The 22,125-nt window shown below is 42.6% G+C and overlaps 1 protein-coding gene across 3 annotated transcripts in view; it reads left to right on the plus strand.

Moving 5' to 3' along the window:
• The first annotated feature begins 8,434 nt into the window (after positions 1-8,434).
• hmbox1b (homeobox containing 1 b) overlaps positions 8,435-22,125 on the plus strand; it is a 16,446-nt gene continuing 2,755 nt past the window's right edge. The window contains exons 1-8 of one of the 3 annotated variants that reach the window (XM_034527903.1): positions 8,435-8,698; positions 10,574-11,248; positions 14,603-14,688; positions 15,420-15,530; positions 17,507-17,660; positions 18,387-18,469; positions 18,975-19,070; positions 21,548-21,642. In XM_034527903.1, the coding sequence (XP_034383794.1) occupies positions 10,578-11,248; positions 14,603-14,688; positions 15,420-15,530; positions 17,507-17,660; positions 18,387-18,469; positions 18,975-19,070; positions 21,548-21,642 (1,296 nt within the window). In that variant the 5' untranslated portion in view covers positions 8,435-8,698; positions 10,574-10,577. Of the gene's footprint in view, positions 8,699-10,570; positions 11,249-14,602; positions 14,689-15,419; positions 15,531-17,506; positions 17,661-18,386; positions 18,470-18,974; positions 19,071-21,547; positions 21,643-22,125 lie in introns of all 3 variants that reach the window. The other 2 variants (XM_034527902.1, XM_034527904.1) reach the window with 2 other exon arrangements.

The following is a 22,125-nucleotide window of genomic DNA, read 5'->3' on the forward strand; positions in this document are numbered from 1 at the left end:
ATAAAATTGTAAAAAAAAGTAATATAAAAAAATTATATTTAATATGACAAAAGAGCAAGTAACCGTGTTCATGGTAAAAGTGGTTAATTTTCCCTTTTTCTTTTAGATTCAGTGTGACAGCTGTTGCCACTGGTTTCACAGCCAGTGCCTAGGAATGGACACAACGAACATACAAAAAACAACAACTTCCAACTGGAATTACTGTCTGTGTGAATAATTATTGCACCAAAAGTATGAATGTACAAATGTGTGATCATTTAGAAAGAAATCTTAATTGGTATATCTGATTCTCAATATGGGTGGAGTCAGATACGGAACACATGTGCATCAGTCATTGCCTGGATTTATTGATAATAATATTTGTGTTGACCTTTTAATATCCATAGGCCTCGCTGCCGCCTGCTGCCTGCCGCCTGCTGCCTGCTGCCTGCTGCCTGCCGCGCTGCTTGCCTCGCTGCCTGCTGCCTGCTGCCTGCTGCCTGCTGCCTGCCGCGCTGCTTGCCTCGCTGCCTGCTGCCTCCCGCCTGCTGCCTGCTGCCTGCCGCCTGCTGCCTGCTGCCTGCCGCGCTGCTTGCCTCGCTGCCTACTGCCTGCTGCCTGCTGCCTGCCGCCTGCTTCTGCTGCCTGCCGCCTGCTGCCTGCTTGCCTTGCTGCCTCGCTGCCCGCTGCCTGCTGCCTGCTGCCTGCCGCGCTGCCTCGCTGCTTGCTGCCTGCTGCCTCCTGCCTGCCGCGCTGCTTGCCTCGCTGCCTGCTGCCTGCCGCGCTGCTTGCCTCGCTGCCTCGCTGCCTGCCTCCCTACCTTGCCTTACGGACTGATGTCATGGTTTTGACCCTGCCAAAAGGGTGTAAAATCCAAATGATGAGAGGCAGTTTGTGCATCGGGTGGGCTTTGTAGTTAGTTTAGGCATTGGGTGGGCTTTGTAGTTTGGGGTTGGCAAATATTTATATTAATGTTGACTGTAAAAGTCTTATATATAGTGTTTATGTCTTGACTGTAAAAAGTCTTTGTAAATATTTTGTATGTCTTTATGTCTTGAAAATGAAATTGTATGAATTTTATTCCAAATCTGTGTTGTATAATGTTATGCTTGTTGGCTGTTCAAGTTCCTGTACTTTTAAATGTTTTAAGTTTAAAACAAACATAAAAGAGGGTTTATTTTCCTGCATTACAAGAGCATGTATAACTTTCAAACATGTTTGACAAGATTTGTCATATATGGCAATAATGTAAAACGTAATACTCAAATACTCCAAATGTAATAATTTGGATGAGACATAATGACATAATGGCCAATTATGAAATATAAATGCTCATGCTATTGCTATTGCTAATGCAGGTTTTGCTTTACCTTCATGTAGCCTAAAATAAGTAAAAGATATTGGTAATGGTACTCATGGTTCCCTGGGATGGGGTTCAATTCCCTGTAGTGTCTTGAAAGTTGTTGGCGCTGTTGTCTGTTAAATCAGCGTTACAAACGGTAAAACGTACGACTGGCGGCCCTGCGTTCTCGGCCGAGCGGGTCGGCCTTCCGCCGGCGCCCTCGACTGGCGCAAATGAGCGAGGACTCGTTCATCGCTGCTCACAGCTTAATTTTCTTTAAGTGCTACATGTCCTTAACACATCTGCAGTAGCCATTGCCTGGATTTATTGCAAAATGTATTTTTAATTAACTTTTAATATCAATATATTTTCATTCTGAAGTAAAAAGATACGACTTCTAATGTTAATTTTTTCCTAATCTAGACAGTACAAATGTTTGATTGTCCATATGGATGAAGTCCTACATGTCCTTAACACATCTGCAGTAGCCATTGCCTGGATTTATTGCTAAATGTATTTTTAATTAACTTTTAATATCAATATATTTTCATTCCGAATTAAAAAGATACGACTTTTAATGTTAACGTTCTCCTAATCTAGACAGTAAAAATGTTTGATTGTCAGTATACATGGAGTGCTACATGTCCTTAACACATATGCATTAGCCATTGCCTGGATTTATTGCAAAATGTAATTTTATTTTACTTTTAATATCCATACATTTTATTTTTTAAGTAAAAAGGTACAGCCTTTAATTTGGAATATCTCCTAATTGGTAAAGTAAATGTGTTTCATTTGCTGTACATGTGAAGACAGAGATCCCTTCAACATCACTCATATTTGGAATTATTGAGGAAAGTATGTCTATAGCACCTAAAATATACCCCCAAAAAACTGTTGTATCATACACATGTGAATTAGACATTGCTCGACATATTGAGACAATTATCTTTATACCAGAAATGATCTATTCGAAACATCAATTCCGTTATTACTTTGTAAAATATCTGAATTGGTACAGTTAAGATGTTTGGATGTGGTCAGAAATATTCTAAACACATCAGTCAGTCATTTAGATATTATTCAATTTATTATCTTTCCATTAACACTTAAATAAAAGAATAAAGACACTTTACACACAATTGAGTTGTATTTTCACCTTAATTCACTAGAAGCAGGTCACATGTTTTATACTTAATGTGAATATTGTTTATTTAATATATTTTCCATAAAAGTATACGATTTGTCGACTTCTTATAAAACCGGATGTTCTGTCATGTGGATTTTTCCGCAAACTTTGCAAAAACCCTCGCTCGCTCCCGATCTGGGTGATTTGAACGTGTTGGAGGTCAAACACGTGGTTGGAAGGAACATGTTGAGGATGGGATGTCTGCTGCCATGCAGATATGATTGTGAAACATGAGTATTAGAGTTGTGTCCTATAATTCGCGTGGCTTGCGCCTTGGACAGTCCGCCGGGGACAAAGCGCGACGCATTGTTATTGACACTCTAATGGAGAGTGCTGATATCTTGTGTTTACAAGAGACTTTTGTAGCCAAACAAGACCTGATAAACTCAATGCTGTCCATACAGACTTTCATGGGGCAGGGGAATCCACAACGGATCTACGCAAGGGAATAGTGCGTGGCAGAATACCTGGTGGGGTCGCCATTCTGTGGCATAAAAAATATGATCCACTGATCAGTGTGATTAGGCTAGAGGTGGACTGGTGCATAGCAATTCAAGTTGTACATAATAAGACCGTTTTTGTAATTTTAAATGTTTACACCCCTTATGAAAGTAAACAAAACGAGGATGAATACCTTCATAGCTCGCTTTTATAAATTCTTTTGTCAAAGACAGTGCGTATACAAATATATTTATTGTGGGGGATATGAACGCTGATATTTCAGATAATAACTCCCTGTTTGGTCAACACCTAATGCAATTTTGTCAAGATAGCAAGTTGGTTCTTTCCAGCAAAGTGCTGTTGCCAGTAAATAGCTACACATATACCAGTGAAGCATGGCATACAACATCTTGGCTGGATCACTGTATATGTACAGCTGATGCTCATGACTGTCTCCAGGATGTTGCAATCTTGTATGAGCTGAACAGATCACATACCTGTCTCTATGAGATTACATGTTGAGAGTCTACCTGAGTTGACCAGTAATGATGATGATAACCATGAACAACACTTTAAAGTAGATTGGTCAAAGCTCACAGAAGATGATTTATTGCGTTACAATTCACAAACCGATAAGAGCCTCGGAAATATTGACATTGATGCAATTCTGTGTGGCGACATTAACTGTAAGAACCAAAACCACAATAGTGATCTATGTGTAATGTATGATAACATTGTGAATTGTCTAAATAATGTTAGTAAATCATTTTGCAAAAAAAGGTCTAAACAACATAATCTTAGACCAGGATCGAATGAATATGTATCTGAACTCCATATAGAGGCTAAAGAAGCTTTTAATAACTGGGTTTTATCAGGAAAAGCAAGGCATGGTCCAGAGTGTGAATATAAGAAACAAGCAAATGCTAGATTTAAATACACTGTGCGCTTCATTAAAAGAAATGAACAGGCCATGAGGGCAAACTCAATGGCCAAAACGTTTCAACAGAACAATGTCTATGAATTCTGGAGAGAAGTTAGTGTCAGTGTTACTCGCTCTGTGTTTCTCTGGATTGTTAATGCACGGCGTACTTCTTCCTGACTCAATGCTCACTGTTCTGTTAGTGCCAGTAATCAAAAATAAAACCGGCAAAATATCCAGCATTGAAAATTACCGACCAATTTCTCTGGCCAGTATAATTTCTAAAGTATTAGAACGAATCCTCTTAGATAGGCTTCAAGATTACATCACTACCACTGATAATCAATTTGGTTTTAAAAGTAAACGTAGCACAGACTTATGTATATATGCACTGAAAGAAGTTGTTAGTAAGTACAGGAGACATAACACCACAATATTTATGTGTTTCTTAGATGCATCTAAAGCTTTTGATCGAATTAATCATTCCAAATTGTTTATTAAATTGCAAGAGTGAAGTGGACAATCATTATTCAAATTAATTATTTTATTTCATTTGTATCATTTGTATTTAATTTCTATTTTATGCAATCTTTTCATTATCCTCATTTCTCCTCTTCTTTTCATTCTTGGAATGATCACCTTTGATGTTTGTTGTTCTTTGTCTTGTACACTGTACCTGAATATCATGTGAACCAAGACATACAACTGAAAAATTGACAGGAACGACTGTATGAAAATACATATTGTTTGTTGTTGAAAACTAAATAAAAAAAGTGAGTTCAAAAAAAAAAAATTGCAAGAGTGAGGGTTCCCTCCGTATTTGATTAGAATGTTGCACTTTTGGTATTCACGTCAAACCATGCGAGCTAGATGGGGTAAGAGTGTATCTGCACCCTTCCTAGTGACCAATGGGGTCCGACAAGGTGGAATACTGTCACCTGCTCTTTTTAATCTATATATGGACGACCTTTCTAAAGAGTTAAAAGAGTGTAAGACAGGATGTATGGTGGGGGAACGTCTTATTAACCATCTGATCTACGCTGACGACTTAGTGGTCCTGTCCCCTTACAGCGCTGGTTTACAACAATTGCTCAGAGTCTGCTCAAGATATGGGGTGCACTATGATATCACATTCAACTCTAAAAAGAGTGTTATCATGATAGCTAAAACCAAGGAGGATCAGAAGCTACATTTTCCTTAATTCTTTATGGGAGACCAGGAGCTAAATGTGGCTCAGAAAGTCAGATATTTGGGTCACATCATCAGGAACGACCTCAGTGACGATGACGATGTGCAGCGGCAGTGTTGCAAACTTTATGCCCAAGCCAACATGCTGGCACGTAAATTTCATATGTGTACATATGTGTTCAAACTGCTCTCTTCAGAGCCTACTGTACTCCTCTCTATACAGCCCACCTGTGGTGCAGTTATAGTAAAGCGAAAATGAAAAAGATTCAGGTGGCATTTAATAATGTGTAAGATTTGTGTTCAGAGATCCGGGTCCCGTGGCCGCAGGAAATTCAGGATTCAATGAGTTAAAGTTTAACAATATTTAATGGCAAAGATAATACTCATGTAGCGTTCACGATCATGGGGCCAGAAAGGAGGAACTCTCCACAGACGGACTGCAGCTCCCAAGAGCAACAGACCGGGGCTGTCTCGAGTCTCCAGACCAGTAGAACCATGTTCCCCAGAACAAATGCTTGGTCGTTAGTCTGGTCATGCAAATGAATTCACACCTAAAGGTTAGTTCTATTAGTCAGTTCAAAGGATGCCGCAGTTCTGTTCGCTAAGCCAATTGATAAGCTGGCGAGGTCAAAGCTCACACTTCCGGTCAAGGACAGGAAGTTCCCCTTCAGAATAAAACCTACTATCCTGCCTTCAGAATAAAAGCAACACATTAGGTTTCAATCGGCATCCATTTTAACTATTGTCTAAACAATAAAACATTCATTCATTCTCATGCATCATACAGTTAATCATTACATTTGTCATTAAAACTGAATAATAAAACAGTGATCCTCTCTTATGTTTCATAATACATTCCTCCAGAATATTCCTCATAATATCCCAAATTAATTATCATATCTTTCTTTATGTATTAATTTAAAACATAAACTTCTTATTAACATGTGCAAGTGCATATAAAATCCACTACAACCCAACAGATGCTTTCAGAATCTTGCTCAAGCTTCCCAGATGGACAAGTGCAAGTCAGATGTTTGTGACTCGTAATGTTCCCACTTTCCATGCTGTGTTGAGGAATTTTATATACAAATTTAAATGTCGATTAAATGACTCAGAAAATGTAATTATAAAAGTCTTAACTGAGCCAACACAAAGTGATACAAGGTATTTTGTATGTTGTGTTTGTATGTTTTTAAAACACAAGTGACTTTTTAACTGCAGTAATTGTACCTATGTCCCTGTATTGTATTGTATTGTATTGTATATATTGTTGTTGTATTTGTGTTTATTGCTTTATGGACTCATGAGTCTGGAATAAAAGAATATATATATATTTATTGTTTCCCTAACTCTCCGAAGGAGGCAAGAGTCAACCCTCTCCTGAAGAAACCCACTCTCAACCCGTCTGAAGTCAATAACTACCGACCTGTCTCTCTCCTCCCCTTCCTTTCCAAAACTCTAGAGCGAGCTATCTTTAACCAAGTCTCCTCCTTTCTCCACAGTAACAACCTTCTAGACCCCCACCAGTCTGGATTCAAGGCAGGCCACTCAACAGAGACTGCCCTCCTTGCTGTCTCTGAGCAGCTTCACACTGCTAGAGCAGCCTCTCTCTCCTCTGTCCTTATCCTTCTAGACCTTTCCGCTGCCTTTGACACAGTGAACCACCAGATCCTCATGTCCTCCCTCCAGGACCTGGGTATCTCAGGCACCGCGCTCTCACTCTTCTCATCCTACCTCACTTACCGGGTAACCTGGAGAGGATCTGTGTCTGAGCCTTGTCCTCTGACTACTGGGGTCCCTCAAGGCTCAGTCCTTGGTCCTCTTCTCTTCTCTCTGTACACCAACTCTCTTGGCTCTGTCATTCGCTCGCATGGCTTCTCCTACCATAGCTACGCTGATGACACCCAACTATTCCTCTCGTTTCCCCAATCTGAAACACAGGTAGCAGCACGAATCTCTGCCTGTCTAACACGCTCCTGTAGGTACATGCTGTACAACATCAGGAGAATACGACCTCTTCTCACTCAGAAGGCGGCACAGGTTCTGGTCCAGGTTCTGGTCCAGGCTCTGGTCCAGGCACTGGTCCAGGCTCTGGTCCAGGCTCTGGTCCAGGTTCTGGTCCAGGCTCTGGTCATCTCACGGTTAGACTATTGCAACTCCCTCCTGGCAGGTCTACCTGCTAATGCCATTCGACCTCTACAGCTCATCCAGAATGCAGCAGCTCGACTGGTCTTCAACCTTCCGAAATTTACCCACACTACTCCGCTCCTCCGCGACCTTCACTGGTTACCGGTGGCCGCCCGCATCCGCTTCAAAACATTGGTACTTGCGTACCGTGCTGCGAACAGATCGGGTCCGGTCTACATCCAGGACATGGTCAAACCGTACACCCCACCTCGTTCACTTAGCTCGGCTTCTGCCAATCGGCTTGTAGCTCCTTCACTTCGAGCTAAACACTCAACAAAATAACAACTGTTTGCTGTCCTGGCTCCTCATTGGTGGAACAAGCTCCTCATTGACATCAGGAAAGCAGAAAGTCTCTACAAACTAAAAACACATCTTTTTCGACTATACCTTGAATAGAGAAGGTAGCGCCGTAGTAGCACTCTAGTAGCACTTAAATGTCCCTTACCGATAGCACTTTGTTGTTTAGCACTTTAGCAGCACTTAAATGGCACGTACGGATAGTACTCTGTAGTTTAACGTTATTGAAGAAATTGTACTTGCTTGATTCTTGTTGTTCTGAGTTTGGACTCATGGTTTAATGCACTTATTGTAAGTCGCTTTGGATAAAAGCGTCAGCTAAATGACATGTAATGTAAAAAAATATATATATATATATATAATGAGAGAATGTGTGACTATGTTGGTCAATCCTTTTTTACACTTTCTGTAGGCTAATTTTACAGAAAAAAAACCCAAAATCTTAATGTAAAAAAACCCCAATACCACCAATTTAATGAAGAATATTTTCCATTTTTAAAAATGTCCTTCTTGATTTTAAATAGGGCCACCACTATTCTGTTTCCAAACTCCAGGTACATATTTGTGAAATGCCTGAACACATGTTCTCATGTCCCTTGTGTCTGGCTGCTGAGGTGGTACCACCCAGCCACAGCAGCAGCGGGGTTCTGCTGGGGCTGGGTGCTCGGGTCTGGGGGCTGGGTGCTGAAGGGCTGGGGGCTGGGTGCTCGGGTCTGGGGGCTGGGTGCTGGGGGGCTGGGTGCTGGGGGGCTGGGTGCTCGGGTCTGGGGGCGGAGGGAGCCGACGCTGTGGTCACATTAAAAACGGCATCGCCCTGCGTGACAACTGTAGATCAGGAGCCGTCAGCTCCCGTCTCGCCCTGGTTTCGGGGACTTGTAGTTTTTAGTGTAAAGGACGCCGCCGCATGGCAGAGGCCCTCCGTGAGAGATGAACTACAGTTCCCTCGGAGCTACTCGGAGGTGTTAGTTGTCAATATGGCTGTTGTCAGACAGACAAAGCGGAGAGGCACATAATTCGCTTCTGATTATAAATCCTTGGAAAGGGGTCGGACGGGGCACCGTAATCACACCGCGTATTGCTCGACTGCAGTAAAAGACGCGCGGGTCTTTGCTCAAGTTGTCAAAGTTAAATGGTTCAGTGGACGATTTGAACCGAGGTAAGTCGAGTGCTTGAGAAGTACAACAGTGAAAGTGATGTTATTAATATCAAACGCCCGCTAGCAAGCGGCGGCGGCGGCTAACGTCAGCTAGTGTCGGCGCTGGCAGGTACGGCTAGCATGTTATGCTAATCGCTCCACAGCGCGAGCGCTACCGTAATAGCAGATGTCACGTCGCTCGCCGTCCTCGCGATGCCCGGTGTTACGGTTTAACAGGCGGCCCTGTTAACTGGCGACACCGGGTCGTGTAACGCTGCGCTGGGCACTGCCCGTCTGCCGGAGACCCGTTTGCTAACGCTAGCTCTCGGGCAAAGGGCGTGAAAGCGCTGGCATCACCCGGCGCTCCGGCTGCGGGGCCGAGCAAAACAAAACCACATGGACGGGGAAGCGGGACACGAGCTGTGGTCAATGTTGGGACGATTACCAAAACGGCCAAAGAAACGAGTTAGCTTTACACGGGGAGGATCGGATGCAGCGTGCACGCGCCCTGTATTTAGGTAAGAAATAATTGTGTTTTTTTTGCGTGATGCAAAAGCCAGCGTGATTTGTCGGCTGTTATCTGTGATTTATTTTAAAAAATACAAAATTTGAGCTTTGAAAAGTTGTAGAAGTTGTTTGCTGTTAATCCCGGTGCTGATCAGATCCGTCATGTTGGCGTCTGTCAAAGACAGGCCCGCACCCCTAATGAGAGAGGAGAAGTCGGGTCACTCATCACCCGTGTGTGTTATCTGACCTCCAGTGTGTGTGTCTGTGTACCAGTCACTTCAAATGGAATAGTTAACTTAGGGACCAGCTTGACCCTGGATGGCTAATGATTCCAACACAACGTATGCACAAGAATACCAAACCTCCAAGGCAACTGGCTCACTTGCATGCTCGGGCTGAAGTAAGCAGTGTGACAGTTGTCACCTCCCTCCCAGGGATAGGACACGTTTTGAGAGCCTTGCCTTTGAAACGCTCGAGAAACTATTAATGTTCTCCGGTGCTGCTCAGCCACCCTGTGGTACAGAAGTAATGTATTTCAGTGCCCACTCGAGTGACTTTCCCCTGTGAAACTGAAATGTGGCCGATTGTTCTTTTCCAGACCTTTTTTAAAGGCTTATTATATTCACCACTGTTATATTGGTTCCATTCACAATAACTTCAAAATAGTACACACGACTAACACAGATGTAGAGCGGGAAGAAGAAAGAACTGCCCCTTTTAAACCGTTTATCATATCAGCACAGGTCGGGGCTGGCACCGGAGATGGAAAAATCTGCCGCAGTCTTGATCCAGTCGCATTGATTTTGAGCGGTGCAAATTGCTTATGAAAAACACAAAGCGTGGGTGGCACGCCGAGCTGGGGACACGTTGTAGCTCTTAAAGAATGGCAGTCAAAATGTTAAGATAGCATCAGCTGTCAAGGTGACTCTGCGCACGTTGCCTGCTGGTTCCCAAAAATAGCAGATTTTTATGCCCGGCCCCTCCCTCCCTCTTTCTTTCTTTCACACTCTTATCTCCCGCTCCTGTCGTCCTTTTCTTATTTGCTGTCTCTTTATTTTCTTCTTGCAGTTTTCACCATCCCTCTCTTTCTACTTCCCCCCCTCTGACTCTCCTCCACTACCTCTCTCTGCTTCCCTCCTCTTCCCATCCTTTTTTCTGTGACTGCGTTCCTTATTCACTCATTTCCCACTTAATCCTCTTGTTGCCTCCGCCATCCCTTCATCCGTCTCATTTCTGCGGGACTTTCCTCCTTTTTCTCCATCTCTATTAATTTCTCTTCTTCACTTACTTGCTGTCCTCAACTTCCCCCTGCATTTCCTGTTTCCTCCCCCCCTCCCTCCTTTGTCTCCCCTGTCTCACAACCTGTCTGTCTTGTCTCTCATCCAGCAGCAGGATGTCTGAGTTCAGCGAGGAGCCGCGCTTCACCATCGAGCAGATAGATCTGCTGCAGCGGCTGCGTCGCAGCGGCATGAGCAAGCAGGAGATCCTCCACGCGCTCGACACTCTGGACCGGCTGGACCGGGAGCACGGCGACAAGTTTGGCCGCCGCACCTCTTCTTCCTCCTCTTCCTCGTCCTGCTACGGAGTAGGCGGGGCAAACGGCTGCACCAACAACTCTGCCTCGAATGCCAACAATAGCAACACTGCCTCAGCAAACACCACCGCCGCCACTACCACCACCTCTTCCTCCTCTGTGACGTGCAATGGAGGCGAGGGCGTCGCCGTTGACCAATCGGCGGCGGCTGCCTCCTCCACCACCACAACCAAAATCTCCACCGCCACACAGACGCAGTTTGTCAGCAGAGGCGGGCTCTCGCCGTCCCATAGTAACAGCTATGACACCTCCCCGCCTCCAGGCCCTCCGCCGCCGTCCGCCATCCTGCCCTCGCCGGTCTCACTGGTTGCTCTGTCGCAGAATGGCCGGGACAGCCTGGCCGCCACGCCCAACGGGAAGCTGTCTCCGCCCAGATACCCGGTGAACAGCGCGGCGGCAGCACGAGCATTTGGGTTTGAGGCTACAGAGGAGGACCTGGACATTGACGACAAGGTGGAGGAGCTGATGAGGTCAGTGGTAATGCAGGGGAAGTGAGTTAGTCCAACTAAATAACACAATCTCGTCAAAGATTGGGGTCATCTTACTAGAGCGACGTAGCTAACATGTGTTTCTTGCAGATGTTTTTGATTTTTTATTACGGTGGCCACTTGGTTGGAGTCGGCGTGATCGTGAATATCTGCAACGATGAGGCAAGACAGCACGGTTTATCTTGGGGGTTAACTAAACGGCATCAACTGGAAACTCCTCTGAAGCTCCATTGTGTCTGTGTGTGAGAGATGGGCTTATTGCATGTTGTTTTGTGTATGAGTTTCTTTGATATTGCTGCTATGGAGGCAGCTCTACGATGTAGCGTATCATCTGTGCAGCGTTCCGGTTCAAGACGAATGTTCCCACGAGGACAAATAAGTTTACGGCATCGTACATGTTTTGAAAAGAAAGTCTGAGGTTCAGAGTTCATTCTTAACTTTGGAAACCGAAGTTGAGAGAACAATCTCACCACAAAGTTAATTTAGTTCCTGAGCTTTTGATCAGATCCCAATTTTTCTTTGTTAAAATGTTTGCTAAGGTTCAGAGTTTATTCTTGACTTTGGAAACAGAAGCTGAGAAAACATTTCTCGCAGCCGTTTTGTTGCTGTGCTGGAGCTTTTGAGTGAACAACAAACTCCGAACACAGTAACTAGCTCATGGTGGGTTAGCAGTGGTTTGGTTGCTCCAATGCAAATGCAGCTGGAACATGGTGGAGAGGGGTTACCTGATAAGGTGCAACTCTATAGTGGTCCAGTGGTTGTACTGTGCAACAATGTGGGAGACCGTTTGCACTCGTCTCTTTGCTAGATGACAAAAGCTGAGCAGTGACTGTTGTTGAAGGCTCCACGTCGCCCTGATGGTGCAGGGACATTCTTCTAGATCTGCAGAGCCGTAGACACCACAACAGGCACAATGCAGCATTTACTCACTTCCTATTCACTTCTTAGTTCATGAACCAGTAAAATAATAGTTCAAACAAATCAAGAAGAAATGGAAAAGTTGAAGTGTCTGCACAGACATTTTGTTTGAGTGCTGGATCACATGGCAGTCGTGAGGAGTACTACGTTTGTCTCGTACAGTGTGCTGCATAAACGTGTACATCCTGTGACGGGCTATCACAATAACAGACGGGCATGAAAGGCGTTCTTGTTGAGATCTCGAGTAATTGTTTTATTGCATTAAAGTATTGTTTGGCAAACGTTGGGGGAAAGCCTCCAGGGGTTCAAGCTGACTTTTCAGAAGACGGAAAGAAGAGACGCCTTTACAATAGTAAAGCCTCACATCAGTAACATCAAATAATATTAGGTGTGAAGGAAACTTCACTCACGTTCCAAACAGGCGGCAACTTCCGGGGCTGAAGAGTAAAGACAATGCTGAAGTGACTCCTCTGGTTGTATAGAAGTCTACACTTCATGTGATAAAGCTGAATTCTCTATACTGACCAGGGGGCGGTGACTCTGGTTGTATAGAAGTCTATGCTTCATGTGTTAAAACTGCATTCTCTCTCCTGACCACCAGGGGGCGACTAGCTGCATTCTCTTTCCTGACCACCAGGGGGTGACTCCTCTGGTTGTATAGAAGTATATGCTTCATGTGTTAAAGCTACATTCTCTTTCCTGACCACCAGGGGGCGACTCCTCTGGTTGTATAGAAGTCTATATAAATTACTCTACTTCTATCTTGATTTATTCCCTCAGTAAACATTGTAAACATAAGTTTATGGTCTCAATCTCGTCATTTCGAGGCTTCAAAATCATAGTGCACCAACCAATGGAAGTCAGTGACTACGTCCACTTCTTGTATACAGTTTATGGTTCCAAATTGAGGAAAGGATGAATTGGGCATCACATCATTATTGTGACCGTGTCAGTGTTGATGACACTCTCCTCCGCTCAGCCCTCCTGCTGCCTTCCAGCTGCCCCGTCTGAGCAGTCTGAGTAAGAATAGGCATCCTCTGTCCTCACCACTGCGCTTGCGGCCCCGGTTGCTCGGTCACTGCGATACATCATGCGTTTGGAGTTAAGTGGCGGTCAGAAAGCCCCCGTCCCCTCCACCTGGAGAACACTCCAGTGCCCCGCCTGGCAGGGCTGTGACATGCAGTTTGTGCTCGTCTACCATCCCACCGTGCCCTTCAGATTTCTGTCTCTCTCTGCTGGGTTCGGCCTTTTGAGTTGGCCTCGGACAACATCCCCTCCCTCTCCTCTCCTCCTCCCCCCTGCACTACCCACTCCTCCTCCACAGTCTTGTACAGCAGCTTGTGCTCCATTGATTCATCGGGTGTCGATACAAGCAGTGTTTTTTTAGCTCTAATTTTAGCTGCGCCGCAAGAGGTCGGTGTGGAGGATATTGACGGGATGTCAAGGAGTCGTGACGCATTCCCATTTCAGAAACACATCGGGGCACCCACTGAAGATTATTGTATAATATACCAAACTAATGCTTGGTAATAGAACTTTAGTATATTGATATTGTGATAGAAGACGTCATTGTTGGATTTGTTCTTTTTTTAATGTTTTTTTCATGCTGGATGACTTGAACAGAAACTTAATGAGAACATCTGTCAAACATTTAAAAGGATGCTTTGTAAAGAGTTTTCCAGATCTGTTAATGAAATCAACTCCTCGATTAGTTGCCAAAAGAAATGTTCGTCAATGAATTTCTTTGGTCGAGGACAGCCCTAGACATGTGGATTACATAATATTGTAATGTGGTATAAGTGTTGTCATTTCCTAACAAAAGTCTCATTGTGTAAATATTTTGTGAAAATCACCAACTAGGGATACACCCATCTGACCCCAGTGTTTAATCAATACGCTGTATGCCTCACTGGGAGAGACTGGGCTCCTTTATGTGGACTGTAAACATTACTTTACTAACCTTTAAAACAAAATGACACAAATAAATACACAGTTATACATGTACTGAATTGTTAGTGTTCAACATAATACATTTTACAATTCAACGGTGAATTGAATAGATCATCCCCATTGTCACGATACACATATTCGAGTTGGTATCGATGCATCCAACACAGCGAACCCTCCATCGTATTAATATCGATACACTTGGTGATATTTGATTATTATGATTTTTGTGAATGGGTATGGCATCAGCAACACATGATGTACACAACTGACTGTGTAAATCCATGTTAATAGTGAGGAAATAAAAGCATAAAGAAGCCGTCAGGACGTTGTTCTGCAGCACGTATCTTCTAGATGTCTGTCGGTCTTCACCAATGTACTTTGTGTCTCCCTGTGCATAATCCCAGCCTGGCTCTTCAGATTTGGCTGCTGACGCTGAGCTCAGTGCTGTTGCTGTGTGTGTGTCTGCAGGAGGGACAGCAGCTTGGTGAAAGAGGAGATCAAGGCGTTCCTGGGGAACAGGAGGATCTCTCAGGCCGTGGTGGCACAAGTTACTGGTTAGTAGCAGCACCGACACACATCGAAACCCGGCTGTTCATTTGAAGGGTTTCCTGTCATTTTGTCCATTGTTTACATTTGTTTGTTATTTGACATGCCGTGCAATACAAAGAAGATCAGACGGGGGTCTTCCTTTACAGAACAGTGAGAACATGTGCCCCTATAGTCTACAGCTGGGTCTTTCCAACATTTTAGAATTTGATCAGACCTTATGAATATGTGAAACACATGAAAATGGAAATAAAAAGTGCGAAACTGGATGGTTTTAGGGCCCCAGGCAGTCCCCCAAAGTATTCGTGTTCCAATACTTCCAGCTACAAATACAGTATTTGATTGATTGTTATGCCAACGTTCAGGGGCTTTCACATAAACAGAATCCAGATATGGCAGTTATGAGCCATAGTTGCAATTCGTTCCTTTTCTGAGGCCAAAATGTCAATGAGGATTAGCACTATGTACATAAGTGTGACATAAGAGTCCATAAATATGGTTTGCATTTAACAAGATGTGAGACGTAATCTGTTTTACATGACTGCTTCTGAGTTTGTTCGATGACTATTTCACAATGCAAAGATTGAAATTCAGACGAAGAAAGTGAAGTTTGTTTTCTTTATAATGAAAGCATATCCCCCTTTAGTATTTCTTGAATCCTTCCGAGGGTTGTCCACACATTGTGCCGGAGCTCGACGCAAAACACTCTGTTGTAATTGGATGTCTGGCTGCTTTCCAGGCATCAGCCAGAGCAGGATCTCCCATTGGCTGCTGCAGCACGGCTCCGACCTGAGCGAGCAGAAGAAGAGGGCCTTCTACCGCTGGTACACGCTGGAGAAGACCACACCAGGTAGGGCCGAGTCTGCAGCTGCTTGTAGGCGAGAGGACGAAGAAGCACGCACGGCATTCGGCAAGGCCATAGGACAATAGTTTCATAGTTACTCTGAATACTTTGAGTTTTAAAGTTGGGTCTTAAACTGGCAGAGGAGTTTGCCTCACTAATCGCAGCAGGAGCCGGGGGGGGGGGTTGCAAAGAGAGGGAGGCACAGTAGGAAAACACTCAGCTGACAGCACTTCTCAGTGAGATGAGTAGATGGCGTCATGTGCTCTGTGTGATGTCAATGATCCTCTGCCTCCTCATACAGTCTGGAAGTGGGATGTGAATCGGAGGCTGGTGGAGATGAAGGAAGATGATGTTGTAACAGCAGTTTGGAGGAGCTGAATTTTAGTGTACTTTTTGAGTGCACTTGATTCTACTGATTTTAATTTAGTGTTAGCCTTTAGGCTGAGTTGCACCCAGGAGGCAACCTAGAGCCCATCAAACCTTTTTTCTGATGCTATCAGGGGGCGACTTGTATAGAAGTCTGAGAAAATACTTCTCTCTTGATGTATTCCCTCAGTAAACATGAGTTTATGGTCTCAACCTCTAGTCTCACGTCTTCTTCAATACAGCGTGATGTTCATTTAGTAAATGATGGTAATTTAGAGTCAAACAGACCATAAAGCAGGGGATGCTTTAGGGCGATTTAGGCAGATCTGTACAGAGTCTCTAAGTCACTCCTCCGCATTCCAAATAAAGTAACCTCCGTTCATCAAGATGGTAACGCTGAAATCACAGCTTCACAACATCAGTCCACAAACCAACGGGTGACATCACCATGACGACGTCCACTTCTTATATACAGTTTGATTGCACCAACAAGGTTCCTTTTTTTTTTTTTTAAACCTTTCAATCATGTTGCACCAAACTTTAGAACTATCTTAAAATGAAAGATTAGATTTAAACCTCTCTGTAAACTTCAGTTTAGTTTTGAGTTTTTACTGTAAACCTAGATTACATTTTATTCTGTTAAACCAAAACTTTAAATTGCTATTAACCCTTTTCTTTTAAATGGCTGCCTTTTTAAATGTATTTTTATTATAGAGAGATTGAGTAAACTGATCAAGTTCCTTGAAGAAAGTTAAGGGACAGACCTAATCGAGTGTTATGATGCTGCTGACACCGGATCAGGAAGGAAACTGGAGCACAACAGTGCGTTCCGCTTACTGTTGTTTTATCGTCTATCATTTGTCCATCTTGCTGCATTAATCAGTGAGCCAGTTTCCCCTCTAACGTTGTGTTCAGGAACACAACGAAGCACCAGAGTTAGCTTGTGGTAGTTTTGCTTTGTGGAGAAAAGACAGTCAAAAGATGAGCGTTGTCTCGCACATCCACCTTTCACTGCAAATAATTAACAGCAAAAACAGCAGGCCCCATGCTGGCATCGGCTCGCCCTCCGCTTCATGTTCCTCGGTGGAGCCCCGCCAACGCCGACAGTGGAAAGTGCTCGGTGCTATTTCTGTCCAGGCGGAGACGGGCCTCCATCACTGCTGCAGAGAAAACGTGACGTCCCGTCCACGCAGCGCTCAATAACCCGCACTGTTGCCGGGCGACCCAGTTAGGCCGTGCTCACAATGAGGTTATGATACCGAGCCCGCGATATACATCTAAGCTGTTACGGGCTTGTTTAATGAGTTTTTAGAAAATGTTTTACTGCAAATCAAATCTTCTGTGTGCTTTTCTTTTCTGCTGTTGTCGTCATTTCAGACGAGGCAGCGCAGTCCTCGTCAGCACTATTCAGTCGCGTTTCTAATCAGAATGTATTATGAGATTTGCAGAAGGCGACGTGTATTCTTGCATGCACTTTCGTGGAGAGGTGGGCTTTCTGGCTATTGTCTGGCGCTCGCTTTATCTGCCACTGCCCACATTATTAATACATTTTGTTTTTAGACTTCCTGCTGACTCTTCCTGCACCGTCTTTATATGTAATGTGCTGCTGCTTCCAGGTGCCACGCTGAACATGCGGCCAGCCCCATTGCCTCTAGAGGAAATGGAGTGGAGGCAAACCCCGCCCCCCATCACCACTGCCCCCGGGACCTTTCGGCTGCGTCGTGGAAGTCGCTTCACTTGGAGAAAAGAGTGCCTGGCAGTGATGGAGAGGTGAGAGGGGAAGAAAGAAGATAAATGGAAGTGAAGATCACAAGTGACTTATTTCCACTTGGAGTTGAGGAAACATTGCCTCTGCGCTTTTCTAGTCTTCCGACCACTCAAAGAGCTTTAACACTACATGACATCATTCACACCCTGGTGGGAGGAGCGACGGTTCCACCTGCACATCAGCAGGAACTGACATTCACACACTGATGGGAGGAGCTAAGGTTCCACCTGTCCATCAGCAGTAACTAACATTCACACACTGATGGGAGGAGCTAAGGTTCCACCTGCACATCAGCAGGAACTGACATTCACACACTGATGGGAGGAGCTAAGGTTCCACCTGCACATCAGCAGTAACTAACATTCATACACTGATGGGAGGAGCTAAGGATCCACCTGCACATCAGCAGGAACTAACATTCATACACTGATGGGAGGAGCTAAGGTTCCACCTGCACATCAGCAGGAACTGACATTCACACACATTCATACACCGGTAGACATTTGGGGTTCAGTGTCTTGCTAGCCGGGGATCGAACCACCGATCCTCTGATTGAAGGACGACCCTGCTCTCCACTGAGCCACAGTCGCCCACAAGAAGAAAACGTCTTGCACAATGAGCCCGGGACTCTTGTCCTACAGCCTTAATATTGGTTATACCGCATGCATAACTCCAGTGTGTCGACGTCGTCCTTGTGTAGTGAAATTAATTTCATGTTCTATTTTTAGCTACTTCAACGACAACCAGTACCCAGATGAGGCCAAACGGGAGGAGATAGCAAACGCCTGCAATGCTGTCATTCAGAAGCCAGGTAAACTACAGAAACCAGGGATTGTCAGAGCAATTCAATTAAAAAGGGGTTTGCCGTTTGTGATGGATAATGGCTTCAGTTGCTGGTGGCAAATATTCCCATATATAATGTAAATATTACCATGGAGATTCCCGTATCTACATGCATCGTCGACATCTTTATATGTGTTACAAAGCAGAATCGATTAATTAAGTCTAAAATGTATCTGTAACAATTTAGCAAAAACAGGATGTGATTATTTGCTGGTGCTCTTGTGATCAGGGCACTTTGGATCTAAAGTTTCTTGGGCTGAATTTTTCATAAACATCTGTGCTCTTTATGTGATGTAACAAAAAGTGACTTCTTTTCAACACATTCTAACAATGAGCACTCATGATGAGCTGCTCCAGCAGATGGATAAAAAGGGCTGTAACAGACTCACAAAAACCTATTTTTCAAATTTAAAAAGGCATCATTGTGAAAGGTGAGAGCGGTCCAAGTGAATGGATTATGTGATTTGTTTCAGGGAAGAAGCTGTCTGATCTGGAGAGGGTAACCTCCCTGAAAGTTTACAACTGGTTCGCCAACCGTCGCAAAGAGATCAAGAGACGTGCCAACATTGGTAATGTGGCTTTGGGGAGGGACCACAAATGTGATTGCACTGCACATTCGATTACATCCCTTTGTGTTCAACGACTATTTCATGTTTATTAACAGCAATTATAATATTTGTTTATGCATTTTTATATGCATATGCAATGGCTCATCATTAATTAATTAATTAATTAATTAATTAATTAGTATTATCTCAATAATTGTTAATCGGTCACCTAATATGTGGAAGGACTTCTGTCAAAGCATCCTCATAACTGCTGTGAACCGAGAAAATAAATAATCCTCCCACATTTACCGAGGGACTAGAACCGAAGCCACCGAAGAGATTCAGTATCATTTGGCTAAAGTCTGTTAATTCACATACCTCGACAGCAGTGGGTCCCAACCGCTACAGTCCAAAAGATGAGCTGGCATTTCTCAAATGGATGTTGTTTATCACTGTTAACTTTATAAAAGTAGCTATTCTTGAAACAAATGTCAGTTTAAATGTAAATGTTTGCTTGTCATCCTCTAACAAGATGTTCAGAGTAGCAGAAGTTTGACTTTTCAACCATTTATCTAGGACTTTTAGCCAACTATTTGAATAATGTATTCATTACTTTTAGTTAACTCTTGTAATGATTTATCCATGACTTTTAGCTAACTATTTCAAACATTTATCCATGACTTTTAGCTATTTTAAGCATTTATCCCTGACTTTTAAGCATTTATCCATGACTTGTAGCTATTTTAAGCATTTATCCATGACTTTTAGCTAACTATTTCAAACATTTATCCATTACTTTAGCTAACTATTTCAACCATTTATCCATGACTTTTAGCTAACTATTTCAAACATTTATCCATTACTTTAGCTAACTATTTCAAACATTTATCCAGGACTTTTAGCCAACTATTTGAATAATGTATTCATTACTTTTAGTTAACTCTTGTAATGATTTATCCATGACTTTCAGCTAACTACTTCAACCGTTTATGATTCCCAGCTCACGTTTTTAGACATCTATCCCTGACCTTTAGCTAACTATTTTAACTTTGTATCCATAGCTTTAAACTAACTATTTTAACCATTTATACATTACTTTAAACTATTTCAAACATTTATCCATGACTTTTAGCTATTTTAAGCATTTATCCATGACTTTTAGCTAACTATTTCAAACATTTATCCATTACTTTAGCTAACTATTTCAAACATTTATCCATGACTTTTAGCTAACTATTTCAAACATTTATCCATTACTTTAGCTAACTATTTCAAACATTTATCCATGACTTTTAGCTAACTATTTCAAACATGTATCCATTACTTTTAGCTAACTATTTCAAACATTTATCCATGACTTTTAGCTAACTATTTTAAGCATTTATCCATGACTTTTAGCTAACTATTTCAACCATTTATCCATGACTTTCAGCTAACTATTTCAAACATTTATCCATGACTTTTAGCTAACTATTTCAAACATTTATCCATTACTTTAGCTAACTATTTCAAACATTTATCCAGGACTTTTAGCCAACTATTTGAATAATGTATTCATTACTTTTAGTTAACTCTTGTAATGATTTATCCATGACTTTCAGCTAACTACTTCAACCGTTTATGATTCCCAGCTCACGTTTTTAGACATCTATCCCTGACCTTTAGCTAACTATTTTAACTTTGTATCCATAGCTTTAAACTAACTATTTTAACCATTTATACATTACTTTAAACTATTTCAAACATTTATCCATGACTTTTAGCTATTTTAAGCATTTATCCATGACTTTTAGCTAACTATTTCAAACATTTATCCATTACTTTAGCTAACTATTTCAAACATTTATCCATGACTTTTAGCTAACTATTTCAAACATTTATCCATTACTTTAGCTAACTATTTCAAACATTTATCCATGACTTTTAGCTAACTATTTCAAACATGTATCCATTACTTTTAGCTAACTATTTCAAACATTTATCCATGACTTTTAGCTAACTATTTTAAGCATTTATCCATGACTTTTAGCTAACTATTTCAACCATTTATCCATGACTTTCAGCTAACTATTTCAAACATTTATCCATGACTTTTAGCTAACTATTTCAAACATTTATCCATGACTTTTAGCTAACTTATTTCAAACATTTATCCATTACTTTAGCTAACTATTTCAAACATGTATCCATTACTTTTAGCTTACTATCCATTACCTCTTTTAACTTTCAGCTGTTTCTGAGTAGCTATTTATTAAAACTGGTTTTCATGCACTCTCAATTGCAACATGCTGATCCCAATATTGTTACAATAGTTACAGCTGACTTACCGGGTCAATATACACATAGTGACCACTTTAGACAGAGGAATATCAGGGCTGATAATTCAAATGTGCCATTTATTAATTTTTTTAAATTAAATCTTAGATCCTATTTTTTCATATAGATTCAGCTACTCGGTGACTCATCGTAAATCTAATAATCCATCCTCTTTCTCCAAGAAGCCACAATCCTGGAGAGTCATGGGATAGACGTCCAGAGTCCAGGGGGACACTCCAACAGCGACGACATCGATGGGAACGACTTCTCAGAGCAGGTAAAGAGCGATTAGGACACATACAAACAAATGATTGTTCCAGAAAGCATTGTGAAAGAGAGGTCTGATTAAAGAGAGAGAGGTCACTTCTTCGCGTGTTACAGATTCAGCATTTTTATTTTATATTATGCTGTGGTTTTTATTCATTCATTTCTATTTCATTTTGTTTTAATGGATCGGCCTCTTGCCAACCATTCACATCCATCCCTCCACATCCGAGGCTCACTCTATTCTTGGACAGCACTTGGTAGTCCAGCACTTGGTAGTCCAGCACTTGGTAGTCCAGCACTTGGTAGTCCAGTAATTAGTCAAATGTGATCATGCATTTTGGATTTTGTTGGGTGGCCTCACTGGCACATCACTCTTTGTAACACACAAAGAGATATCAGGAACATTTGAACACTCAATATATTCACCCTCGAATACAGAAGGCACATTCAGTTCTTTTATTTTTATGAAGCATAGCTACTCAAAACGGTTGCA

The sequence above is a fragment of the Cyclopterus lumpus genome, chromosome 24 (genome assembly GCF_009769545.1).
Source record: "Cyclopterus lumpus isolate fCycLum1 chromosome 24, fCycLum1.pri, whole genome shotgun sequence".
NCBI classification, from domain to species: Eukaryota; Metazoa; Chordata; class Actinopteri; order Perciformes; family Cyclopteridae; genus Cyclopterus; species Cyclopterus lumpus.